The sequence below is a fragment of the Bubalus kerabau genome, chromosome 3, assembly GCF_029407905.1.
Source record: "Bubalus kerabau isolate K-KA32 ecotype Philippines breed swamp buffalo chromosome 3, PCC_UOA_SB_1v2, whole genome shotgun sequence".
Classification (NCBI taxonomy): Eukaryota; Metazoa; Chordata; class Mammalia; order Artiodactyla; family Bovidae; genus Bubalus; species Bubalus kerabau.
In genome coordinates, this window is record NC_073626.1 from 115,788,650 (window position 1) to 115,816,261 (window position 27,612).

General features: G+C 37.8%; 1 protein-coding gene across 16 annotated transcripts in view; it reads left to right on the forward strand.

Moving 5' to 3' along the window:
* The window catches only part of ZRANB3 (zinc finger RANBP2-type containing 3), a 300,187-nt gene that overhangs the window by 177,793 nt on the left and 94,782 nt on the right, over nucleotides 1-27,612 (forward strand). For all 16 annotated transcript variants that reach the window (XM_055572729.1, XM_055572728.1, XM_055572727.1 and 13 more), the window contains 2 exons: nucleotides 24,920-25,091; nucleotides 26,267-26,383. In XM_055572729.1, coding sequence (XP_055428704.1) covers nucleotides 24,920-25,091; nucleotides 26,267-26,383 — 289 coding nt within the window. The remainder of the gene's footprint in view (nucleotides 1-24,919; nucleotides 25,092-26,266; nucleotides 26,384-27,612) is intronic.

Consider the following 27,612-nt stretch of genomic DNA (forward strand, 5'->3'; position numbering starts at 1 on the left):
TTCATTGCCTGGTATATTTAAGGCATTATTTCAGAGCTGCTGGCAATACAAAGATGAGTAAGACATAGTGATTGAACTTACAAAGCTTATAGGAATTTGAAAAAGAAAGACCTAGAGGGAACAAGTCTTTAAATATTTAAAGATGTGTCATGTTTTAAAGGAATTAGACTTTTGCTTTGTGGCCTCAGAGAGTAAACTATTATCAAGGAATGAAACTTAATGGGGAGGTAGTTGTTGGCTTAATACGAGAACTTGTAACATAGGCATATGCATATTCACTTCTGCCTCATTGACTACACTAAAGCCTTTCATTGTGTGGATCACAACAAGCTGTGGAAAATTTTTAAAGAAATGGGAATACCTGACTACCTTACCTGTCTCCTGAGAAACCTGTATGCAGGTCAAGAAACAACAGTTAGAACTGGACATGGAACAATGAACTAGTTCCCGATTGGGAAAGGAGTATGTCAAGGCTGTATATTGTCACCCTACTTATTTAACTTCTATTCAGACTATATCATGCAAAATGCCAGGCTGGGTGAATCACAAGCTGGAATCAAGATTGCCAGGAGAAATATCAACAACCTCAGAGATGCAGACGATACCACTCTAATGGCAGAAAGCCAAGAGGAACTAATGAGCCTCTTGATGAGGGTGAAAGAGGAGTGTGAAAAAGCTGGCTTAAAATTCAACATTCAGAAAACTAAGATCATGGTATCTGATTCCATAACTACATGGCAAATAGATGGAGAAAAAGTGGACACAGTGGAAGATTTTATTTTCTTGGACTCCAAAATCACTGTGGATAGTGACTGCTGCTACAAAATTAAAAGAAGTTTGATCCTTCAAAGGAAAGTTATGACAGAGCTAGACAGTGTATTAAAGAGCAGAGACATCACTGCCAAAGATGGTCCTCATAGTCAAAGTTATGGTTTTTTTCCAGTAGTAATGTACAGATGCAAGAGCTGGACCATAAAGAAGGCTGATATCAAAGAATTGACGCTTTTGAACTGTGGTGTTGGAGAAGACTCTTGAGAGTCCCTTGGACTGCAAGGAGATCCAACCAGTCCATCCTAAAGGAAATCAGTCCTGAATATTCATTGGAAGGATGGATTGATGGTAAAGCTAAACCTTCAATACTTTGGCCAACTAATGCAAAGAGCCAACTCATTGGAAAAGACCCTGATGCTGGGAAAGATTGAGGGCAGGAGGAGAGGAGGGCAACAGAGTATGAGATGGTTGGATGGCATCACCAACTCAATGAACATGAGTTTGGGCAAACTCCAGAAGATACTGAAGGGCAGGGCAGCCTGGCATGCTGCCCTTCATGGGTTTCCAAAGAGTCGGACATAACTAAGCTACTGAATAACACCAACAAATGGTTTTCCCAGTAGTCATGTATGGATGTAAGAATTGGGCCATAAAGAAGGCTGAGTGCCAAAGAATTGATGCTTTCAAATTGTGGTGCTGGAGAAGACTCCTGAGAGTTCTTTGGACAGGAAGGAGATCAAACAGTCAATCCTAAAAGAAATCAACCCTGAATATTCATTGGAAGGACTGATTCTGAAGCTCCAATACTTTGACCACCTGATGCAAGTTCCAACTCATGGAAAAGACCCTTAGGCTGGGAAAGATTGAGGGCAGTAGAAGAAGGGAGCAACAGAGTATGAGATGGTTGGATTGCAGCTCTGACTCAATGAATATGAGTTTGAGCACACTTCAGGAGATAGTGAAGGACAGGGAAGCCTGGCCTGCTGCAATCCATGAGGTCACAAAAAGTTGGACACAACTTAGCAACAGAACAGGGCTTCCCTGGTGGCTCAGACAGTAAAAAATCTGCCTGCAATGCAGGAGACTGGGGTTCGATCCTTGGGTCGGGAAGCTCCCCTGGAGAAAGGAATGGCAACCCACTACAGTATCCTTTCTTGAAGAATTCCATGGACAGAGATAATCCTGTCAGGCTACAGTCCATGGGATCACAAAGAGTCAGAAACTACTGAGCAACTAACACTTTTAACCCTAGAGACTATGCAACAACAATATATGTGTATATGACAATAAAATATATAACACTATACAATAAAAATGGAATGGAAAAATAGCATAATCCCAACTATACTAACAGGTAAATTTTTTTCTTTTTTTCTGTAATTCTACCCCATCTCTATATCTAATAATTTTTATATAGTTTTAAATTAATGAGGTGGATGAAACTGGAGCCTATTATACAGAGTGAAGTAAGCCAGAAAGAAAAACACCAATACAGTATACTAACGCACATATATGGAATTTAGAAAGATGGTAATGATAACCCTGTATGCGAGACAGCAAAAGAGACACAGATGTATATAACAGTCTTTTGGACTCTGTGGGAGAGGGAGAGGGTGGGATGATTTGGGAGAATGGCATTGAAACATGTATAATATCATATATGAAATGAGTCGCCAGTCCAGGTTCGATGCACGATACTGGATGCTTCGGGCTCGTGCACTGGGATGACCCAGAGAGATGGTACGGGGAGGGAAGTGGGAGGGGGTTTTGGGATGGCGAACACGTGTATACCTGTGGTGGATTCATGTTGATGTATGGCAAAACCAATACAATATTGTAAAGTAATTAACCTCCAATTAAATAAATTTATATATAAAAAAATTTTAACATAGCCTACATTTGATGCTATCATCTGCTACTTCACTTAGTGTAACACTTATCCCATTGTCTTATCAGTTGTTTTATTTTCTTTATTTTTACTGCTGTAAAGATGAAAGAAAGAGTTAGTCATTCAATTGTGCTGACTCTTTGCAACCTCATGGACCGTAGGCCACCAGGCTCCTCTGTCCGTGGGGTTCTCCAGGCAAGAATACTGGAGTGGGTAGCCATTCCCTTCTCCAGGGGATCTTCCTAACCCAGGGATTGAACCTGGGTCTCCTGCATTGGAGGCAGATTCTTTAAAGATAAAGATAGTTGATTACTTTGGGGAAAATGGTTTATAATTATTTTAACAATACAAAGAGAAAAGTGTTTTTAAATAAGAACAAATCAACTGAACTCTCACTGTCCAGAGATAATCAGTACCTAATGTATCAATATTTTTCAACTTTCCCTCTAGATAGCCTTTCTATTAGATACATGGGGGTAGGGAGACAGGTGGATAGATAGGCAATTTTATATAGATAGGGTCGTATTATGCATACTTTTCTGTAATATGCTTTTTCATGGAGTGCAATTTTACATTGTCATCCTTTATCAATAACTAAAATACATCATTTTTATTGGCTACATGGTATTACATTTTATATATAAGATACTCTGCCAGAGTTCTCTGGTGGCACAGTGGATAATAATCTGCTTGCCAACATGGGAGACATGGCTTCAGTCTCTCATCCAGGAAAATTTCACAGGCTGCAAAGCAACTAAGCCAGTGCACCACAGCTACTGAACCTGTGTGCTAGAGCCCAGAAGCCACAACTACAGAGCCTGCTTCTGCAACTACTGAAGCTTGAGTGCTCTGGGGCCCATGGCCACAACTACTGAGCTTGTGTGCACAAGTACTGGAGCCTGCTTGCCCTAAAGCCTGCATGCCCTACAGCCCAAATGCCACAGCTACTGAGCTCGCATGCCTAGAGCCTGCGCAACGAGAGAAGCCACTGCAGTGAGAAGCCTATGCGCTGCAACAAAGGGAAGCTCCTGCCTCCACAACTGGGGAAGGTCTGTGCACAGCAACGAAGATCCAATGCAGCTAAAAATAAATAAACAAAATAATTTTTTTAAAAAGATACTATGCCATGTATTTTAGATGTATTATCTTTAATTCTTTCAACATTTCTACGGTTGATGATAATATGTCCATTGTACAGAGGAGTAAACAGAAAGGTTAAGGAACTTGTCCAAATCACAAAACTAAAAAGTGAAAGAAGTTGAAACACTTTTTGTCACCACTTTTCTTCTGTTCTCTTTCCTATATTTGAATTATTTGGTAATTCAGTATCCGTGTTTATATGGTTGGCTAAATAGAATAAATAGACTAAATTAATGTTGTTCTCTAGTAAATCCAATAGTTGAGTGTTCCTTTCTTGGTCAACTTTTTATCTTTAATTATTCTCTTTTATTCTATCTTTTGGTTTTTATATTGCCATCAGTGGTTTGGTTTTTTTTTTTTTACTCAAAGACTCTAACAGATCTGTCAACTTCCAAAAGGTCATACAAGCACATAAAATAATCTTTTCCTTTTTCCCTTCTTATTTCCTGCAGACCTCCTTCCCATAGCCTTCTGTTCTGCTCCAATCTGGATTGGTTTTTCTTTAGGCATGGTGTAAAGCTGTCTTTTGAGTTTTCTTTTGCATTTCTGTATTCAAAGACTTTTCTTTTTTAGTTTATTTTCTGGTCTTTTTAATGTTTTATTATGGAAAAAATTCAGTATACACAAAAGTAGAACAAAATAATGAGTCCCCCGTGTACTTTTCACGTACCCAATGAGCATCAGCCTTTGTCAACTTATGGCCAGCCTTGGTTTAGCTATACTCTCACTTACCTCTGTGAAAGTGTGTTAGTCACTCAGTCATTTCCAACTTTGTAACCCCATGGACTGTAGCCCGCCAGGTTCCTCTGTCCATGGAATTCTCCAGGCAAGAATACTGCAGTGGGTAGCCATTCTCTTCTCCAGGGGATCTTCCTGACCCTCTTACCTCTACCACCCCATGTTATTTTGAAGCAAAGCCTAGATATCACATTTTATCCATAAAATATTTTAATAAATATATCTAAAGAGTAAGGACTCTTTTTAAGAAAAAAATTATTTTAGTATTATCATGCATAAAAAGATTAAAATTAATAATAATCCCTTAATAACATTAAAAAAACCTCATCAGTATTTCAATATTCAGTTATTTTGTGAATGTCAGAATTTTACAGTTTCATAAGTTCTTCCCCCATTGTTTGTTTGAGTCAGTACTCAAATAAGGCTCACATGTTACAAATCATAGATCCCACTCTTGATGTCCTAAGTCTCTGTTAGTGTTCAGATTTCTCCTCAATTTCTGAGTTTGATTACTTTTAATTTATTGAAAAAACTATATTGTTGCTGTAATCTGGGTTTTGCTGTTTGCATCTCCACGGTGTTGTTTAACATGTTCCTCTGTCCTCTGTATTTGATGCAGAGACTTTAATTTTTTTGAGCAGTTCTGCTTTTCTAAGGATGTTGTGTTTTTCCATTAGAAGGCCTATGATATATAAGGCCTTCCTTTTTGTAATGTTAGTAGCTGTGAATGTTCAGTACACTGTTTATTAAATCACTGCTGCTGCTGCTGCTGCTAAGTCGCTTCAGTCGTGCCTGACTCTGTGCGACCCCATAGACGGCAGCCCACCAGGCTTCCCCGTCCCTGGGATTCTCCAGGCAAGAAAACTGGAGTAGGTTGCCATTTTCTTCTCCAATGCATGAAAGTGAAAAGTGAAAAGTGAAAGTGAAGTTGCTCAGTCGAGTCCGACTCTTCGCAACCCCATGGACTGCAGCCTACCAGGCTCCTCCGTCCATGGGATTTTCTAGGCAAGAGTACTGCAATGGGGTGCCATTGCCTTTTCCATATTAAATCACTAGACATTGCAAATGGTAATATTTGGATACTCTTTCTTCATTTGTTAGCTAACATACCTCTGTAAAGGATCCTCACCTCATCCACTATTGAGACATTCAGTGGTTCTGTTTGTTTAAAACGGAGAATAGGGCTTCCTTGGCTGCTCAGTGGTAAAGAATCTGCCTGCCAGTGCAGGAGACATGGGTTCAATTCCTGATCCAGGAAGATCCCACGTGTCACAGAGCATCTAAGCCCATGCCCCACAACTATTGAGTCTGTGCTCTAGAGCCCGGATACCACAACAACTGAAGCCTGTGCCCTAGAGTCTATGCTCCACAACAAGAGAAGCCACTGCAGTGAGAAGCCTGAGGACTGCAACTAGAGGGTAGCCCTCATTTGCTGCAAATAGAGAAAAGCTATGCAGCAACGAAGACCTAACACAGCCAAAAATAAATACATAAAATTTTTTAAATAGATTAAAAAATGTAAAAGGGAGGGTAAAATGATTAGTTTCTCCTCTTTGTGAGTTTTCAAAATAATAAGCTGTTTTGCTAGCATTCTCTAGTAGTGTTCAATGAAGGCTTTATAAAATTTTTATCTATTTATGGCTGCAGTGAGGCTTTGTTGCCTTCAGGCTTTCACTAGTTGCAGTGAACAGGGTCTGCTTTCCAGCTGTGTGCGGGCTTCTCATTGCGGTGTCTTATTACACAGTACGGGCTGTGGGTGCTCGGTCTTTCAATACTTGTGCCTCACGGGATGTAGAGTGCAGTCTCAGTAGCTGTAGCACTTGGGTTTAGATGCTCTCAGCATGTAGGATCCTCCTGGACCAGAGATTGACCCAATGTTCCTATTTTTAGCTATCATGTCACACTTATTCCCACCTTCTAAAGTACCTGATCTTTTTCATTGCTGACACACTCTAGAATTTTGTGCACACCGCTCTTTAGGTCCCTGATATTCAGCTTTCTCTGTTTGTTAGCGTCTTCACATTTTTTTTTTCCTGCTTGTAGAAATATGTTAACATTGTTTGCTGTTGTATGATTTTCATTCTATTTTTCCTGGTAGGCTCATGTATTTTTATTTCTTTGTACTCATTTTGATTGAGGGTGAATGTTTGTTTGTTCAGTGCACCATGTTTTAACCAAGACATCTCTATTTACTTTCCGTTTTCCAAAAATTGGATGAAATGCTCAACTTCTATTTCTTTCCCCCTCTTTCTCTTTTCTCTCATTGTCTTTGTTCTTCTTGTTATGTAATAGCTTTTAAATTCCATTCCTTTCATGATATAATAATAGAAACAAGTGATAAATATGATTAGTTTGTTATGTTTAACCACATCTCTTTCCAAACTCTGGTTGTTGCTTTAGCTTTTGCTTGCTAAAGAATTGCTCTCCTCAATAACTGTGTGGTGTATTCATTAGTCAGTTCATCCATTTGTTCATTAATTCATAAGCTACTTATTATATGTTAGCCACCATGCTAGGTGCTAGGAATACAAAGATAGATAAGACATGGTCCTTGCCATTAAGAAGCTTACACACAGGGTATTCATGATTCTAATTTCAGGTTTGCATGCTGCTGTTAAGTTACGTTATAACCTTGAGTTATTTCTTGAAATAACATATTTTCGTTTATCCAGGTAGTTTTTTTTACTTGCTCCCAAATTTATCTAAATAGCCAGCAAAATAGTTCTTGGATTCATATATTTGTTTATCTCTGTAATTGCAGAAGTACTTTGGGTGAGTAGTTTGCCTCAGCTTATTCAGCTGCTTTTTGTCCTGATTACAGTTACTTTGATAATTCACATACATCTGGAGATTGGCTCTGCTCAAGAAACATAAAACATTACTTCCATTTATGTGAATTTCTTCCACACATTTGAGCTCCTTTTCACCAAATTGATTCCGAGCGCTTCAGAATCTCCTGTTTTGCAGAGCTCAAGGAACTTTACTAACAGGAAATGAGTGCACTCTTGAGAAGCCATCTGTCCCATGCACATGGCTCGGCTGCATCTGAAATCCTATACTCCCTTAACTGATACAGCAGCCTTTTATATTTTTCCCTTCAATTTCAAGTTTAGAGCACTGGAGTGTCCAGTTATACTGGTAAACATATAAGGTGTTCTGAGCCACCTATTTTGTTTCAGAACACTGGACTTTGCAAAATCCTTCATCTTAAAGTCAGTTCACTAAATGTTAAACATTTCCAAAGCCAATTGTGTGACTGCAGTGAAGAGATAAATTTTTCATGTTTTCTAACAGCATTTTCCATACCTTTATGCCATCAACTGAATATGGTTAGGGTGAAAAAAATAACACAATTTGATGGTTCCTCTTTTCTGCAGCTTGATTACATTGTAATGTGCATTTTGTTCTTTTCATGGTGACACTTTTCCTAAGTTTCAGAGCATCCTACTATTTCAGGATTTGAGGAACAAGTTTATGTTCTGTTTACCTAGACTGTTGCTTTTTATCAATTCTACTTATAATCTCTCTTAGTCTTTTCACTCTGAATAATTCCCATTATTTAGTCTATCTTCCTATAATAGAGCTTTCCTACTTCACTTTTTCCCTCTGGTTTATTTACATTAAATTATTCCCATTTCTAAACATTTTCTTATAAATTAGATAAATATAAACTGTAAGACATTAAGGAAAAAACTGAAAGATTTAAATAAATGAAGTGAAACACTGTGTTCATGGACTAGAACACTCAATATTTTTTAAATAACCATTTTCCTCAAATCGTTATATAGATTCAATACAATAATTGAATAATTCTCACTGGAAATTTTAGTATACCATACTTTCTGCCTCCAGCTAGGACTGTAATGGCAGCCCAGCTGCCCCACTTTATCTCCTTTTATCTCTCTTGTTTTCTCCCTTTGTGTCTCTGTCACTCCCTTTTATAGCCTTTGTTGTTTTTCAGTCAAGAAGTCATGTCCCACTCTTTGCTACCCCAGGGACTGCAGGATACCAGGCTTCCCTGTCCTTCACTGTCTCCTGGAGTTTGCTCAAACTCACGTTCACAGAGTTGGTGATGCCATCCAATCATCTCATCCTCTGTCATCCATTCTCCTCCAGCCTTCGATCTTTCCCAGCACGGGGATCTTTTCCAATGAGTTGGCTCTTTGCATCAGGTGGCCAAATTATTGGAGCTTCCACATCAGTCCTTCCAATGAACATTCAGGGTTGATTTCCTTTAGGACTGACTTGTTTTATCTCTTTGTAGTCCAAGCAACTCTTCTCCAGCACCACAGTTTGAAAGCATCAATTCTTCAATGCTCAGCCTTCATTATGGTCCAACTCTCATATTCATACTTGACTACTGAAAAAATCATAGCTTTGACTCTATGGACCTTGTTGATAAAGTAATGTCTCTGACTTTTAATACACTGTCTAGGTTTGTCATAGCTTTTCTTCCAAAGAGCAAGTGTCTTTTCATTGCTGCAGTCACTGTCCGCAGTGATTTTAAAGACCAAGAAAATTCAGTCTGCCACTTTTTCCACTTTTCCCCCATCTATTTGCCATGAAGTGATGGGGATGGATGCCATGATCTTAGTTTTCTGAATGTTGAGTTTTAAGCCCACTTTTTCACTCTGCTCATTCACCTTCATCAAGAGGCTTTTTAGTTCCTCTTTGCTTTCTGCTTTTCAATTCAGTTCAGTTCAGTCACTCAGTCGTGTCCGATTCTTTGCGACCTCATGAATCGCAGCACGCCAGGCCTCCCTGTCCATCACCAACTCCTGGAGTTTACTCAGACTCACGTCCATCGAATCAGTGATGCCATCCAGCCATCTCATCCTCTGTTATCCCCTTCTCCTCCTGCCCCCAATCCCTCCCAGCATCAGAGTCTTTTCCAGTGAGTCAACTCTTCACACGAGGTGGCCAAAGTACTGGAGTTTCAGCTTTAGCATCATTCTTTCCAAAGAAATCAAAGGGCTGATCTCTTTCAGAATGGACTAGTTGGATCTCCTTGCAGTCCAGGGGACTCTCAAGAGTCTTCTCCAACACCACAGTTCAAAAGCATCAATTCTTCAGCGCTCAGCCTTCTTCACAGTCCATCTCTCACATCCATACATGACCACAGGAAAAACCATAGCCTTGACTAGACAGAACTTTGTTGGCAAAGTAATGTCTCTGCTTTTGAATATGCTATCTAGGTTAGACATAACTTTCCTTCCAAGGAGTAAGCGTTTTTTAATTTCATGGCTGCAGTCACCATCTGCAGTGATTTTTGAGCGCAGAAAAATAAAGTCTGACACTGTTTCCACTGTTTCCCCATCTATTTCCCATGAAGTGATGGGACCAGATGCCATGATCTTCATTTTCTGAATGTTGAGCTTTAAGCCCACTTTTTCACTCTCCACTTTCACTTTCATCAAGAGGCTTTTTAGTTCCTCTTCACTTTCTGCCATAGGGTGGTGTCATCTGCATATCTGAGGTTATTGATATTTCTCCCGGCAATCTTGATTCCAGCTTGTGTTTCTTCCAGTCCAGCATTTCTCATGATGTACTCTGCATATAAGTTAAATAAGCAGGGTGACAATATACAGCCTTGACGTACTCCTTTTCCTATTTGGAACCAGTCTGTTGTTCCATGTCCAGTTCTAACTGTTGCTTCCTGACCTGCATACACATTTCTCAAGAGGCAGGTCAGGTGCTCTGGTATTCCCATCTCTTTCAGAATTTTCCACAGTTTATTGTGATCCACACAGTCAAAGGCTTTGGCATAGTCAATAAAGCAGAAATAGGTGTTTTTCTGGAACTCTCTTGCTTTTTCCATGATCCAGCGGATGTTGGCAATTTGATCTCTGGTTCCTCTGCCTTTTCTAAATCCAGCTTGAACACCTGGAAGTTCACAGTTCATATATTGCTGAAGCCTGGCTTGGAGAATTTTGAGCATTACTTTACTAACATGTGAGATGAGTGCTATTGTGCAGTAGTTTGAGCATTCTTTGGCATTGCCTTTCTTTGGGATTGGAATGAAAACTGACCTTTTCCAGTCCTGTGGCCACTGCTGAGTTTTCCAAATTTGCTGGCATATTGAGTGCAGCACTTTCACAGCATCATCTTTCAGGATTTGAAATAGCTCAACTGGAATTCCTTTACCTCAACTAGCTTTGTTCGTAGTGATGCTTTCTAAGGCCCACTTGACTTCACATTCCAGGATGTCTGGCTCTAGATCAGTGATCACACCATCATGATTACCTGGGTCGTGAAGATCTTTTTTGTACAGTTCTGTGTATTCTTGCCACCTCTTCTTGATATCTTCTGCTTCTGTTAGGTCCATACCATTTCTGTCCTTTATCGAGCCCATCTTTGCATGAAATGTTCCCTTGGTATCTCTAATTTTCTTGAAGAGATCTCTAGTCTTTCCCATTCTGTTGTTTTCCTCTATTTCTTTGCATTGATCGCTGAAGAAGGCTTTCTTATCTCTTCTTGCTGTTCTTTGGAACTCTGCATTCAGATGCTTATATCTTTCCTTTTCTCCTTTGCTTTTTGCTTCTCTTCTTTTCACAGCTATTTGTAAGGCCTCCCTAGACAGCCATTTTGCTTTTTTGCATTTCTTTTCCATGGGGATGGTCTTGATCCCTGTCTCCTGTACAATGTCACGAACCTCATTCCATAGTTCATCAGGCACTCTCTCAGATCTAGGCCCTTAAATCTATTTCTCACTTCCACTGTATAATTATAAGGGATTTGATTTAGGTCATACCTGAATGGTCTAGTGGTTTTCCCTACTTTCTTCAATTTAATTCTGAATTTGGCAATAAGGAGTTCATGATCTGAGCCACAGTCAGCTCCTGGTCTTGTTTTTGCTGACTGTATAGAGCTCTCCATCTTTGGCTGCAAAGAATATCATCAATCTGATTTCAGTGTTGACCATGTGGTGATGTCCATGTGTAGAATCTTCTCTTGTGTTGTTGGAAGAGGGTGTTTGCTATAACCAGCACATTTTCTTGGCAAAACTCTATTAGCCTTTGCCCTGCTTCATTCCGTATTCCAAGGCCAAATTTGCCTGTTACTTCAGGTGTTTCCTGACTTCCTACTTTTGCATTCCAGTCCCCTATAATGAAAAGGACATCTTTTTTGGGTGTTAGTTCTAAAAGGTCTGGTAGGTCTTCATAGAACCGTTCAACTTCAGCTTCTTCAGCGTTACTGGTTGGGGCATAGACTTGGATTACTGTGATATTGAATGGTTTGCCTTGGAAACAAACAGAGATCATTCTGTCCTTTTTGAGATTGTATCCAAGTACTGCATTTCGGACTCTTTTGTTGCTGTCTTTAGGGTAGTGTTAGCTGCATATCTGAGGTTATTGATATTTCTCCTGGCAGTCTTGATTCCAGCTTGTGAATCATCCAGCCCAGCATTTGGCATGATGTACTCTGCATGTAAGTTAAATTATCAGGGTGACAATATACAGCCTTAATGTCCTCCTTTCCCAATTTGGAACCAGTTTGTTGTTCCATGTCTAGTACTAACTGTTGCTTCTTGACCTGCATACAGGTTTCTCAGGAGGCAGGTAAGGTGCTCTGGTATTCCCACCTCTTGAAGAATTTTCCACTCTTTGTTGGAGTCTACACAGTCAAAGCGGAGAAGGCAATGGCACCCCACTCCAGTACTCTTGCCTGGAAAATCCCATGGATGGAGGAGCCTCATAGGCTGCAGTCCATGGGGTCGCTAAGAGTCAGACACGTCTGAGCGACTTCACTTTCACTTTTCACTTTCAGGCATTGGAGAAGGAAATGGCAACCCACTCCAGTGTTCTTGCCTGGAGAATCCCAGGGACGGGGGAGCCTGGTGGGCTGCCGTCTATGGGGTCGCACAGAGTCAGACATGACTGAAGCGACTTAGCAGCAGCAGCAGCACACAGTCAAAGGCTTTAACTTAGTCAGTGAAGCAGAAGTCGATGTTTTTCTGGAATTCTCTTGCTTTTTCTATGATCCAGTGGATGTTGGGAATTTGATCTCTAGTTCCTCCACCTTTTCTAAATCCAGCTTGAACATCTGGAAGTTCTCAGTTCAGATGTTGTTGAAGCCTAACTTGAAGGATTTTGAGCATTACCTTGCTAGCATGTGAGATGAGTGCAATTGTGTGGTAGTTTGAACATTATTTGGCATTGCCCTTCTTTGGGATTAGAATGAAAAATGAACTTTTCCAATTGTGGCCACTTCTGAGTTTTCCAGTTTGCTGACATATTGAGTGCAGCACTTTAGCAGCAGCATCTTTTAGGATCTGAAATAGCTCAACTGGAATTCCATCACTCCACTAGCTTTGTTTGTAGTAATGCTTCCTAAGGCCCACTTGACTTCACACTCCAGGATATCTGGCTCTAGGTGAGTGACCATACCATCATGGTTATCTGGGTCATTAAGACCTTTTCTGTACAGTTCTTCTGTGTATTCTTGCTACCTCTTCTTAATTTCTTCTACTTCTATTAGGTCTGTTTCTGTCCTTTATTGTGTGCATCTTTGCATGAAATGTTCCATTGGTATCTGTAATTTTCTTGAAGAGATCTCTAGTCTTTCCCAATGCCAACTTGAGTTAGAAAAGGCAGAGATCAAATTGCTAACATGCTTTTGATTATAGAAAAAGCAAGAGAATTTAAAAAAAAATGTACTTCCTCTTCATGCTGCAGGTACATATCTGGCAATAGGAAGTCTCCCTTGTACGAAGTCATAGTCTCCAAGGTACCAGATTCTCTGAATACACAGACACCAAGAGGCTGGCAGGTTCATCTAACTTGCTTATGATCTGGTGAAATGTGAGGAGAGGTATTTCTATTTGTTGTCAATCTCCTGTTTAACAAAAGGATCGCTACAGCATTTTCCACAAACTGTATTAAAACAAAATCCATAAGGTTGCTAATTTAGAAGGCAATGGGGCTTCTGCAATTTCATTTTGCTTGGTTTTGTTTTATATACAATGATACAAAGTTAATTTAAGATGTAGAGTTGGGAGAAGTGATTTGGATAAAAAATTTGAAAGGGTCCTTGTGGATATTCATTTCTGGCCATCAAGATGTGGATGCACATTTCTTAAAATTCTCGCACGTTATATATTTTCCGCCTGCAAAAATATGAGAAGCAATACCACACTGGTAGGGGAAGCAAACCTTCCCTCTTGCTGGCAGCCATGATGGGCCCTGAGGCTGTCTGCGGCAGAGTCAGCATGGTGACAAGACAATCTTGCAGTGACGCTCACCCTTGAAGGAAAAGGGCACTTTGATTGTGCTGTATGCTAGGATTCAGGAATGAACAGTGAAAGAGGAATTGAAACAGTGAAAGAACTGCTTAATTAAGAGCAATATGAAGTATTGGCTTTGCAAAATCTGGTTTTCATAAACCAGAATCGAAAGAAAATCTAAACCCAGTATTGCTTACTTTGCTCCCTAAAATAACAGAGGTCTAGTGAGGTAATCTTCTGGCAATACACAGGTCAGGGGAGGAAAAGTTAGCAACTCAGGGGTGAGGTATGACTCCTTTAGAGCAAAAAAAGGGACAGTCCTCCATTACCAAATACCACTTTTGTCAGGGCCTTTATAACATGCATTGTTCTCACCCCAGTCTTATCATTTTGATAAGGACCTTATTGTCTTTTTACCAACTTATTGCTTGAAATGATAATATAGCCTGTCTGTCTGCTGTTTCTAGACTGTGGTATATTTTCCTAGTGGTTTGGTTTTAAAAAAAAAAAAACAGTGCTTAATTAAAAAAAAATATTCTCAAAGAATTAAAGGAAGATGTGGAGAAAGTCTAGAAAATGATGAATGAACAAAGTGGAAATATTAATAAAGAGAAAACTTTAAAAATTCTAAAAAGAAGAGCTTAAAAGTAAAATAACTGAAAAGAAAAATTCCCTAGAGGAATTCAAAAGCAGATTTGATCAGGCAGAACTTGTCTCCAATTTTTCCATCCCTTCTTTTTTTTTTTTGATGTTCTTTTTCAAGCCTTTATCAAGTGTAGTGGAAAAACTTTTGTATACATATATATAAATATGTATAATATTTATATTTTAGAAAACTTACAAATTTTTGCATAACTAAAAAAATTATGACATTTTGATTCCACTTGTTTGACTTACTATGAATAGAATGCTAGATTTCTAATTAAAAAATAGATACACAACAAGCAGCAAAGGTTTACTGAATAGCATAGGGAACTATAGTCAATATCTTGTAATAACCTGTGATGGAAAATAATTTCAAAAGTCATATATGTGTATTTGTATAACTGAATCACCTTGCTGTGCACCTGAAACATTGTAAATCAACTATACTTCAATAAAATATATATATTTTTAAAAATTAAAAGATAAAAAGAATCAGAGAACTTGAAGATAAAACAATGGAAATTTTCAAGTCTGAGGAAAAGAAAGAAAGAAGAATGAGGAAAAGTGAACAGAACCCATAGGATGTCTGTGCATTGTGGATTCCCAAGAGAAATGAGAAAGGGGCTGAGATTATTTGAAGAAATAAGGACTGAAAACTTCCCAAATTTGATGGAAGACATTATAAACGTCCAGAAAGTTCAACAGACTCTAGAGTAAAATAAACCAAAGGTGGCCCATATCCAGATACATTATAATCCAGCTTTGTAAAGACAAAGAGAATCTTGATAGCAAGAGCAAAGCAACTCAATGTGTAGAAGGGATCCTTAGAATGATTATTAGTTGATGTCTTAATCAGAAATTTTGGAGGCCAGAAGTCAGTAAGCTGATATACCATGTGATTCAGCAGTTTCACTTCCAGCTATATTCCCAAAATAATTAAATGCAGGGTAGTGAAGAGGTATTTGTGCCCTTATTCATAGCAGCATTATTCACAGTAAGTTAAACAGCTTATTCACAATAAGCCAATCAAGTATCCATGAATGAATGGATAGGCAAAATGTGGCTTATACATCCAATGGAATATTCAGTTTTAGAAGAAGGAAATTCTGACGTAAGCCGCAACATGGATGAATCCTGAGGACGTTATAATAAGTGCAATAAACCAGTCTCCAACAGACAAATGCTGTGTGAATCCACTTATGTGATCTACCTAATCAAAATCATAGAGACAGAAAGTAGAACGGTGCTTGCCATGGGTTGCGAGTAGGAGAGAATGAGGAGTTATTGTTTAATGGGTATATAGTTTGGGTTTTACAAGATGAAATTTATGAAGCTGACCAGTGGTGATAGTTATGTAGCATTATGAATGTATTTAATTACCATTGAACGGCATACTTAGTAATGGTCAAGATGGTAAATTTTATGTATATTGATCACAATTTAAAAAATAAAAAAATCAATTTAAAATGGATTGTAAACTAAATTGTAAAACCTGAAACTATAAAACTCAAAGAAAACAAAGGAATACATTGTGACTTAGGGTTAGGCAAATAGTTTTATACAGGATGCAAAAAACATGTATTGTGAAAGATAAAAGTGATGAATTTTACTTTATAAAAATTGAAAAAGTCTCTTCCAAAGACACTGGTAAGACAATGAATGGATAATACACAGACAAGAAGAAAATATTTGTAAAGTACATATTTGATAAAGGGGTATATAAATTAATATATGTGTATAAATACATGTATTTTAAAATATACAAAAGAAACATATAAAAGAACATATCAGATCTCTCAAAACTCAGTTATAAAGCAAAAAAATATCAAAAAGATAAGGTAAGATCAAAAAAGCACTTGAAAAGATGCAACATTAGTCATTAGAGAAATGTTAGTTAAAACTGCAATGAAATACATGCATTAGAATAGATAAAGCTTTTACAAATTGAAAATACCAAATGATGTTAATGCATGATGCCAAAGAACTGGAATTCACATACATTAATGATGGGAATGTAAAATGGCATATAAACTTATGGAAAAAAGTATGGCAATTTTTTATAAAGTTAAACATACACTTAACATACAACCCAGCAATCCCATTTTGAATAGTTAGTTGGGATAAATGAAAACATATGTTCATTCAAAAATATGTATGCAAATGTTTACAGCAGTTTTATTTAATAGTCACTTCAAACTTGAAACAATCCAGATGTCCTTCAGCTGGTAAATGTACAAACAAATCATAAAATATCCATGCAGTGGGATATATTACTCAGCAATAAAAAGGAATGAACTACTAATATATCCAGCAGGACACATGAATTTTAAATACAGTGTGCTAAGTGAAAGAAATCCGATTTAAAGGCTGCATACTGTATGATTCTGTTTATGTACCGTTCTGGACTGTGCAAAACCGAGGGGCAGAAAACAGATCAGTGTTTCCCAGGAACTGGGAGTGAAAGAAAGGGATTGCTACAAAAGGACAAAAGAGAAATTAACTTTGAAAAAAAAAATCAGAAGGTGGTTTCCAAAGTTGACTCTGTATATGCTTGTGTGTACATGTTTCAGGAACAAAGATAAGTGTACACGTTCTTTACCACGCTTCCTATTTTATCAGTTAAGCTAATTGTGCTCGGTCATGTTTGTCTCTTTTGTAGCCCTATGCACTGCAGCCCGCCAGGCTTGTCTATGCGTGGGATTTTACAGACAAGAATATTAGAGTGAGTTGCCATTTCCTCCTCCAGGGGATCTTCCTGACCCAGGGATTGAACTCATGTCTCCTGCATTGGCCAGTGGATTCTTTTACCACTGAGCCACCTGGGAAGCCCCTTGTAAGTTACTATTAAGTGCTTATTAAGAAATGCCTCTTTTAAATTATACATGGTGAAAAAGAAAGATACAAAGAAGTTTCTATTTATTCTTGTTTAGAATTGGAGAAGGAAATGGCAACCCACTCCAGTATTCTTGCCTGGAGAATCCTATGAACAGAGGAGCCTGGCAGGCCACAGTCCATGGGGTGGCAAGAGTTGGACACGACTTAGCCACTAAGAGACAGAGAGAGAGAGCAAAGGAGAAACAAATTTTTACTTACCTTGTAAATGTGAATGAGGAAATGGCTGTATTAATTCCAAAAGAAGTTTAAAGATTCATGCTTCATTACTTCTTTAGAAATCTTTGAAATTTTGTTGTTGTTATTAATTTTAGGTTGTTAGGAATTGAATTCCCTCTATGTTTAAATGTTTATTTCTACCCTAAGCCAAACTACTGCAACTTTGTCCTTAAAAAAATTTTTTTTTAATTTTATTTTATTTTTAAACTTTACAATATTGTATTGGTTTTGCCAAATATCAAAATGAATCCACCACAGGTATACATGTGTTCCCCATCCTGAACCCTCCTCCCTCCTCCCTGCCCATACCATCCCTCTGGGTCGTCCCAGTGCACCAGCCCCAAGCATCCAGTATCGTGCATCGAACCTGGACTGGCGACTCGTTTCATACATGATATTATACATGTTTCAATGCCATTCTCCCAAATCTTCCCACCCTCTCCCTCTCCCACAGAGTCCGTAAGACTGTTCTATACATCAGTGTCTCTTTTGCTGTCTCGTATACAGGGTTATTGTTACCATCTTTCTAAATTCCATATATATGTGTTAGTATACTGTATTGGTGTTTTTCTTTCTGGCTCACTTCACTCTGTATAATAGGCTCCAGTTTCATCCACCTCATTTTTTTCTTATTCATTTATATGTTTCCTCTTTCATGAATACACCTTATTTCATTGCTACACATGCTAGCAAAGTAATGCTGAAAATTCTCCAAGCTAGGCTTCAACAGTACATGAACCGAGAACTTCCAGATGTTCAAGCTGGATTTAGAAAAGGCAGAAGAACCAGAGATCAAATTGCCATCATCCATTGGATCATAGAAAAGTAAGAGAATTTCAGAAAAACATCTGCTTCATTGACTATGCCAAAACCTTTGACTGTGTAGATCACAACAAACTGTGGAAAATTCTTAAAGAGATGGGAATACCAGACCTCCTGACCTGCCTCCTGAGAAATCTTTATGCAGGCCAAGAAGCAACAGTTAATGGAACAGCAGATTGGTTCCACATTGGGAAAGGAGTACATCAAGGCTGTATACTGTCATCTTGCTTATTTAATTTATATTCAGAGTATATCATGTGAAATACTGGACTGGATGAAGCACAAGCTGGAATCAACATTGCAGGGAGAAGTATCAATAACCTCAGATATGATGCAACCTCAGATGCAGATGACACTACCCTTATGACAGAAAGTGAAGAAGAACTAAAGAGCCTCTTGATGAAAGTGAAAGAGGAGAGGGGGAAAAGCTGGCTTAAAACATAGCGTTGAAAAAGCTAAGATCATGGCATCCGTTCCCATCACTTCATGGCAAACAGATGGGGAAACAATGGAAACAGTGACAGACTTTATTTTCTTGGGCTCCAAAATCACTGCAGATGGTGACCGAAGCCATGAAATTAAAAGACATTTACTCCTTGGAAGAAAAACTATGACCAACCTAGACAGCATATTAAAAAGCAGAGACATTACTTTGCTAACAAAGGTCCGTCTAGTCAAGGCTATGGTTTTTCCAGTAGTCATGCATGGATGTGAGAGTCGGATGATAAAGAAGGGTGAGCGCCGAAGAATTGATGCTTTTGACTGTGGTGTTGGAGAAGACTCTTGAGAGTCCCTTGGACTGCAAGGAGATCAAACCAGTCCATCCTAAAGGAAATCTGTCCGGAATATTCATTGGAAGGACTGATGCTAAACCTGAAACTCCAGTACTTTGGAGTTTTAAAGAACTTACTCACTGGAAAAGACCCTGATGCTGGGAAAGATTGAAGACAGGAGGAGAAAGGGACGACAGAGGATGAGATGGTTGGATAGCATCACTGACTCGAGGGACATGAGTTTGAATAAGCCCGGGAGTTGGTGATGGACAAGGAAGGCTGGCGTGCTGCAGTCCATGGGGTTCCAAAGAGTTGGACATGACTGAGCAACTGAACTGAACTGTGTTTGTTTTATAATTTTCTTTCCTTCCCATGAAACTAATGAACCTTAAACTTGAGAATCCCTTGCTTATATAGGTCTCTTTCAAGGCTCTGGGAAGATCTTGGGCAATTTTCACAGTTTTGTGTCTTGCAAAATTTATAGAAGTAGCCTACTTTAATTTTAGTAGGTTGAAAGATCTTTTCAGTTCATCATTTTCATATATATGTACATACATATACATGTGTATTTATTTAATTGTCTGGTAGTGTTGGATGTCAACAAGCATTTTATATATCAGGCTAAGAGGAAATGGTATTGGGGTACATTTTGTTTGAGTTTATGTAATTCTGAGTAGAATAGGCAGAAGAACCAGAGATCAAATTGCCAACATCTGCTGGATCATGGAAAAAGGAAGAGAGTTCCAGAAAAACATCTCTGTTTTATTGACTATGCCAAAGCCTTTGACTGTGTGGATTGCAATAAACTGTGGAAAATTCTGAAAGAAATGGGAATACCAGACCACCTGTCTCTTGAGAAACCTATATGTAGGTCAGGAAGCAACAGTTAGAACTGGACATGGAACAACAGACTGGTTCCAAATAGGAAAAGGAGTATGTCAAGGCTGTATATTGTCACCCTGCTTATTTAACTTATATGCAGAGTACATCATGAGAAACGCTGGGCTGGAAGAAGCACAAGCTGGAATCAAGATTGCTGGGAGAAATATCAATAACCTCAGATATGCAGATGACACCACCCTTATGGCAGAAAGTGAAGAGGAACTAAAAAGCCTCTTGATGAAAGTGAAAGTGGAGAGTGAAAAAGTGGGCTTAAAGCTCAACATTCAGAAAACGAAGATCATGGCATCTGGTCCCATCACTTCATGGGAAATAGATGGGGAAACAGTGGAAACAGTGTCAGACTTTATTTTTCTGGGCTCCAAAATCACTGCAGATAGTGACTGCAACCATGAAATTAAAAAACGCTTACTCCTTGGAAGGAAAGTTATGACCAACCTAGATAGCATGTTCAAAAGCAGAGGGGAACACATGTATACCTGTGGCAGATTCATTTTGATATTTGGCAAAACTAATACAATTATGTAAAGTTTAAAAATAAAATAAAATTAAAAAAAAAAAACAAAAAAAAATAAAATAAAATAAGTTCTGTATGTAAAAAAAAATAAATAAAAATAAAATTAAATTAAAAAAAAAAAAAAGCAGAGACATTACTTTGCCAACAAAGGTCCGTCTAGTCAAGGCTATGGTTTTTCCAGTAGTCATATATGGATGTGAGAGTTGGACTGTGAAGAAAGCTGAACGCTGAAGAATTGATGCTTTTGAACTGTGGTGTTGGAGAAGACTCTTGAGAGTCCCTTGGACTGCAAGGAGATCCAACCAGTCCATTCTAAAGGAGATCAGTCCTGGGTGTTCTTTGGAAGGACCGATGCTGAAGCTGAAACTCCAATACTTTGGCCACCTCATGTGAACAGTTGACTCATTGGAAAAGACTCTGATGCTGGGAGGGATTGGGGGCAGGAGGAAAAGGGGTCAACAGAGGTTGAGATGGCTGGATGGCATCACTGACTCGATGGACGTGAGTCTGAGTGAACTCCAGGAGTTGGTGTTGGACAGGGAGGTCTGGTGTGCTGCAACTCATGGGGTCTCAAAGAGTTGGACACGACTGAGCGACTGAACTGACTGACTGACATTTTATTTAACCATTCCCCCAAAAGAATGGACCTTCTCATTTTACACATTTTAGCAACTGAGAATCAGGCAAGAGAAGGCTAAGACCTAAAGTCAGAAATGTTTCTTAGTCCTAGAATCTCCTGTTTTTGTACTTCACACCCTCCAACACACACACGAACTCAAGCATATCAAAATAATCCCAAGAACATTAAATATAATGTTCATGTTATTATATGAAAGTTGAGTTTTAGTCAAGTCAGACTTTGGAGTCACATTACTAATCTCAAATTCCATTACCACCATTACCATCTGTGATACTGTGGACAAATTCCTCAACCTCTTTTTGCATCTGTTTCCTCATTCATAAAATAGGGATGATAACTGGTACTTTTGCTGTCCTCTAGTGTTGTTGAAAGTTAAATGAATTACTTCATGGAATACCCTTACTAAAGCTATTGCCATGGCCTTTAATGCTACAATTGTGTAGGTATTTCTTAAATACATATTAAGTTTGCACTTTGTTTTGGCATTTTGGAGCCAAAAATTTTCTTTTTACTTTATTTCTGATACTTTTTAAAAAGTCTCACATGCCTTTGAAAATTCCTTGGCCCTAGGCATTTATTTTATTTTATTTTTTTAATTTTTTAATTTTTTAAATTTTATTTTATTTTTAAACTTTACATAACTGTATTAGTTTTGCCAAATATCAAAATGAATCCGTCACAGGTTTACATGTGTTCCCCATCCTGAACCCTCCTCCCTCCTCCCTCCCCATTCCATCCCTCTGGGTTGTCCCAGTGGCCCTAGGCATTTAAAAAGCCCCTAGCCCAAGATTTAAAGCAGTCTGACCTCAGCTCAGGCACCTTTTGCTAAGATCAGTCTCTCTAGTGGGCTCTGATACGGGGGAATCCTGGAAATGTTCAGAGCAGAGACTGAAATGCAAATCCTCCACACTTTTTAATATTAATAAACTTTATTTTTAAAGAGCAGAGGTAGGTTCACAGCAAAATTGAGTGAAAAGTACAGGAAGTTCTGATATACCCTCTGTGCTCAGAAATCTACAACCTCCCCCATCACTGAAATTCTGCAACACAATGCACGTTTTTGCAATCATTTTACTCCACTGACACATCCTTATCATCCTGTGTCCATAGCTTATGTTAGGGTGCAGCCTCAGTATTACACATTCTATGGATTTTGCCAGAGGTGCAATGGCATATATCCACCATTGTGGTATCACAGAATAGTTCCACTGCCCTGAAAATTCCCTGTGTTCCACCCAATCATCCTTACCTCCTCCGTAGTCCCTAGGAGCCATTTATCTTTTTAGTATCTCCATAGGTTTGCCTTCTTGACTGTACCGGGTGGTTGGAATCATACAGTGTAGCCTTTTCCTATTAGCTTCTTTCACTTAGTTATATGCATTTAAGTTTCATCCACAGCTTTCCATGATTTCATAGTTCATTCTTTTTTAGCACTGAGTAGTATCTTTTCTCTTATTATATGGAATTCTAAACATTAGATTTTTTTTCCTGTTCTATTTTTTCTCAGTTTTATTAAGATACATTTGACAGGTATTAGTTTTTTTTAACCATGATGTCAAAATGTAATTATCTTGATTGTGACAGAATTGAGTAATGGCAAATATTTTTCTATTTTTGAAAAAAAAAAGGAATTTATTTTAATTGGAGAACAATTACTTTACAATATCATGATGGTTTTTTGCCATACATCAATATGAATCGGCCATAGATATACATGTGTCGCCTCCATCGTAAACCCCCCTGCCCAACTCCCGCTCCACCCTGCCTCTCCAGATTGTCACAGAGCGCTGGCTTTGGGTGCCCTGCTTCATACAGCAAACTCGGCACTGGTTATCTGCTGTACATATGGTACTGCGTGTGTTTCAGTGCTGTTCTCTCAAATCATCCCATCCTCTCCCTCTCCCACTGAGTCCAAAAATCTGTTCTTTACATCTGTGTCTCCTTTGCTGCCCTGTACATAGGATCATACGTACCATCTTCAGATCCCATATATATGCATTAATATATGGTATGTGTCTTTTTTCTGACTTATTTCACTCTGTATAATAGGCTCTAGGTTCATCCATCTCATTAGAACTGACTCAAATGCATTTGCTTTTATAGCTGAGTGATATTCCACTGTGTGTATGTACCACAACTTCTTTATCCATGCATCTGCCGATGGACAACTAGGTTGCTTCCATGTTCTAGCTATTGCAAATAGTGCTGCATTGAACACTGGGGTTATTAGTGTGTAAAGTTTTAATTATGTGCAGACATAAAGCATTGAAGTCAAAATACTTCAATAAACAGATTTCAGTAATTCAACTTATAGCAGTTGTAACTAAACATTTTTTTCTACAATGCCAGCACTTAGTTTTAAAAAAAAAAAAAAGGCAAGAATTTCTTATTGATGACAACTAAATGGTGTCTGTCATTTTATCACACAGAAGTTTCATCCATTCACTATACTTTTCTAATCAGTTCTACATACAAATACATGTTTTTAATGTTTTGCGTACTATTCCTGTATGTTTGCTATAAAAATACATAAACCTAAAAAAAAAAAATCAGTATCAGCAATTTACAAGTTTCTCAAAATAACACTCTGTATTAAAATACCACCAAATCCCACTAAAATGAAGCTATTTAATTGTTAATATTAATAATCGTAATGCAACCTAACAGGAAATTTTCCTTTGTTAATTATTCTCTGGTAGCTATTTTCAGTAGTTTTGGCTCCCAGAAGACCATTGTGAATTTTGTGGACTTGTGTGGGGGTTGTCACAATGATAAAGGGATGCTTTTAGGCCAGCTGTCTTGATGTCCAAGTTCAGTACATCCACCAAATGTAATACCTACCCCCGGTGCTTGGTGCTTCCAACTCCTGATCTCAAAGATCTAGAGGATAAGTTCCCTTTTGCAAACATTTTTGAGGTGTCACTTGCTTTCTTTTGTCAAATCATCTACTGCTTGTCTGACTTGTAAACGTTTGTTGAATATCGTCTGATGTTTTCTCTCCCAATCTCTGTTCATAAGGCATTTGTACCTTTTTCCCTGCCTTTGCTCTCAAGTCAGTGGTTCAAAGGAAGAAGAGCTCACCAAGTGATCTCTCTGCTGGGCATAAAAGCTCAGTGGGAGATAATATTGCCTCCTATAATTGTAGAAAATGTTTTAGGTGATTTTGGTTGTTACGTAGCCTGACTGGTGTTCTGGCGGTTAGTGCTTAGTTAGGGCTAGATCTGCTAAACACAGTGGCTTATATGAGGTCACCCAAAATGCCAATGGTATTCAGGGTTATCAGTTTTGCTCAGCCTTATGTTCAGTTCAGTCACTCAGTCATGTCCGACTGTTTGCAAACCAATGGACTGCAGCACGCCAGGCTTCCCTGTCCATCACTAACTCCCAGAGCTTGTTCAAACTCACATCCATTGAGTCAGTGATGCCATCCAGCCGTCTCATACTCTGTTGTCCCCTTCTCCTCCTGCCTTCCATCTTTCCCAGCATCAGGGTCTTTTCCAATGAGTCAGCCTTGTATTAACTAAACATAAACACTATGCTTAAACATTAACATTTCCTATAGCTGACAGTAATGTATAATCTTATTCATTACTATTTCTAAAGAAGAGTTTTTTGAAACTGATTTGCATTCAGTAATAAAACTAAAAACAGTATCATCGCTCCTTATCTTAAAAGGAAGAACATATTGGATAAATTGTTTTCTTACTCTAGCATCCAGCTTTGCTACATTTTTTTTCTTTCATACTAACAGATATTTTGGTAGAAGACCTCAGTGGGATTGCAGAGGGGCATCAAATCTTAATGAACTTCATCAGCTATTAAGTAACATAATGATTAGAAGATTAAAGACTGAAGTTTTAACCCAGCTGCCCCCTAAAATCAGACAGCGTATTCCATTTGATCTTCCATCAGCAGCAGCCAAGGTGAGAACCCATGTTTGATTGAAAGTCTTATCTGAAATCATTTGAAATTATACTATGAAAGATTGCACATATTTCATATTTCACAGAAGGAAAAAATTCACTGTCTTAAAATAGGTTTAATTAATAAAGCCATATGAATTGTCTTATATCATTTCAAGAAAAGAGCAGGAAGAATTTAAATTTAGTCATCAAATAATGTGAAAAGATTTAGTATCTTAGTCTTTAAAAAATATATTTCTGCTGAATGGTGAAAAAAACACTTCAACTGCTGCATAGACTTAGTACTAAGAATTCTAAGTATTTGTAGGGTGTGAAGCCCAGTAATTAGCAAGAAAAGTTCAGTTTCTTGCTCTTAAGTACATGTAGCTGTCTTCTAGAATAATTTGGTTGCATCCCCTAATTCTGGAAATCTTAAAACTTCGTGACCATGTTGTAATGTGAAGTTCAACTTACTAGAAAACCAAAATTGAATTTTTCCCAACCCTTATCTACATTTACTTTTGAGGAGTACGATGCTTGTGTAATCTCTGAAATTTCTTCACATCTGGACATAACTATCAGCAAATACTACTTATTGCCTCGTTTTATCTTGAAAGCTTAAAATAAGCATTTTGTATATTAAAAAAAAAACACTGAGCAGTATAAGAAAAATAAAAATGGTCTTATTTTCTGTATCCTTTTTTTTAAGAAAAGAAACATAAAAGTGTCAATATCATATCACATTTTTTATGTGACAATATTCCCCAAGTCTTTACACTTATTTAAATAAAATCATACCATCAAATTAAATGCTCTGCTACCATATATATTTTTGCTACTGTGCATTGTTTCTATTTTTACTTAAAATTTTTATTTTATTTAAATTTTTTCTTAAATTTTTATTTTTTACTTTACTAAATGTCCCTTTGTAAGAGAAGGCTGCAACTGTTTGATTTATGGTGTTAGCAAAGGGCTTGATTTTCTCCCACACCTAGTCATTGCTTTCTGTCATTAGCACAAACATGTGTCTGACCTACCTCCACACTGATGTTTTTAAATGAACACACTGGTATCTTTGAGAAGTTATATATATATATGTATTTTTTATATATAAAAAAAGGACATGATTCATTATTACATTAATTGCTGTCATCTTTATACTGTATTTCTAAACATTGTTATTTTCTCCTACATAGGAATTGAATTCCAGCTTTGAAGAGTGGGAAAAATTAATGAGAGATCCGCATTCAGGTGCTACCGAGACTGTCATGGGGTTGATTACTCGCATGTTTAAACAAACTGCTATTGCCAAGGTACACATTACCTGACCATCCTGTGTTTGTGTTGATACAAATTATTTAATGTATTTAATTTTTAAAATTAAGCAACCTAGTTGCATACTGCATCATGTCTTTGCCATTTACGTTTTTTAAGTATTTATCATGGAAAAATTCAGACATATTCAAAGTAAACAGAATAATGAGCACTGTTATACCTGTTTTTTTGGCATATATATATTCATATTCGTATATATAAATGTGGAGTAGGATTGTGCTTATTAATTTATTTGGCTGCATTAGGCCTTAGTTGCAGCACGTGGGATCTCTGTTGTGTTATGGAGGTCTTTCACAGTGGGGCACAGGCTCTCTCGTTATGGCTCACAGACTGTCTAGCTGTGGCATGCAGGCTCAGTAAGTTGTGGTGTGAGCTTAGTTGCTCTGCAACATGTGGGATCGTAGTTCCCCAAAGCGGATCAAACCACTGTACCCTGCATTGCAAGGCAGATTCTTAACCACTGGACCACCAGGGAAATCCCCTATACCTGTTCATATATTGATCCTTTTCTTTAGATGGGTATACTTTGATGAGGGAGTATATTTTATGCTTTCTCATTGAAAGGACTTACATATATTCATCATTTTTGCCAGCTTTTGCCATGGTCTTACTACAAAATGGCTACTAGTAATCTTTTTTATTTATTTTTTTTTTTTAATTTTATTTTATTTTTAAACTTTACATAATTGTATTAGTTTTGCCAAATATCAAAAGTAATCTTTTTTATATGTCAATCATTTTTAATTGGTATTATGTTTTTACATTCCTCCAGATATAGTTGTGTTTACATTCTGTTTGTCCAAAGGTGCAAGTTAGAGTGTTAGTTTTTAAATCTCAATGACTATCAAATAGATTCATCACACATTGTTTGTTGCTGTTTTTACCAGCATCATTGAACTTATACATGCTAATATGTCATCTTTCTCCAAATCTGAGATTTCCTTTATAACATAACTTTTTAAAAAGAGGTTTGTTAAGGTATAATTCACATATAGTGAAATTCTTTTTAAAACATACTGTTTGATGAAACTTAACATATATAGTTAATCACCAGTACAGTCAAGATAGAGAACATTTCTACTATCCCCAAGTTTCCTAATGCACCTTTGTGGACGTTTCCTTCACACCTCCCTGTAGACTTTGGTGTTCACAGATCTGGTTTCTATCACTATTCAGTTCAGTTCAGCTCAGTCGTGTCTGACTCTTT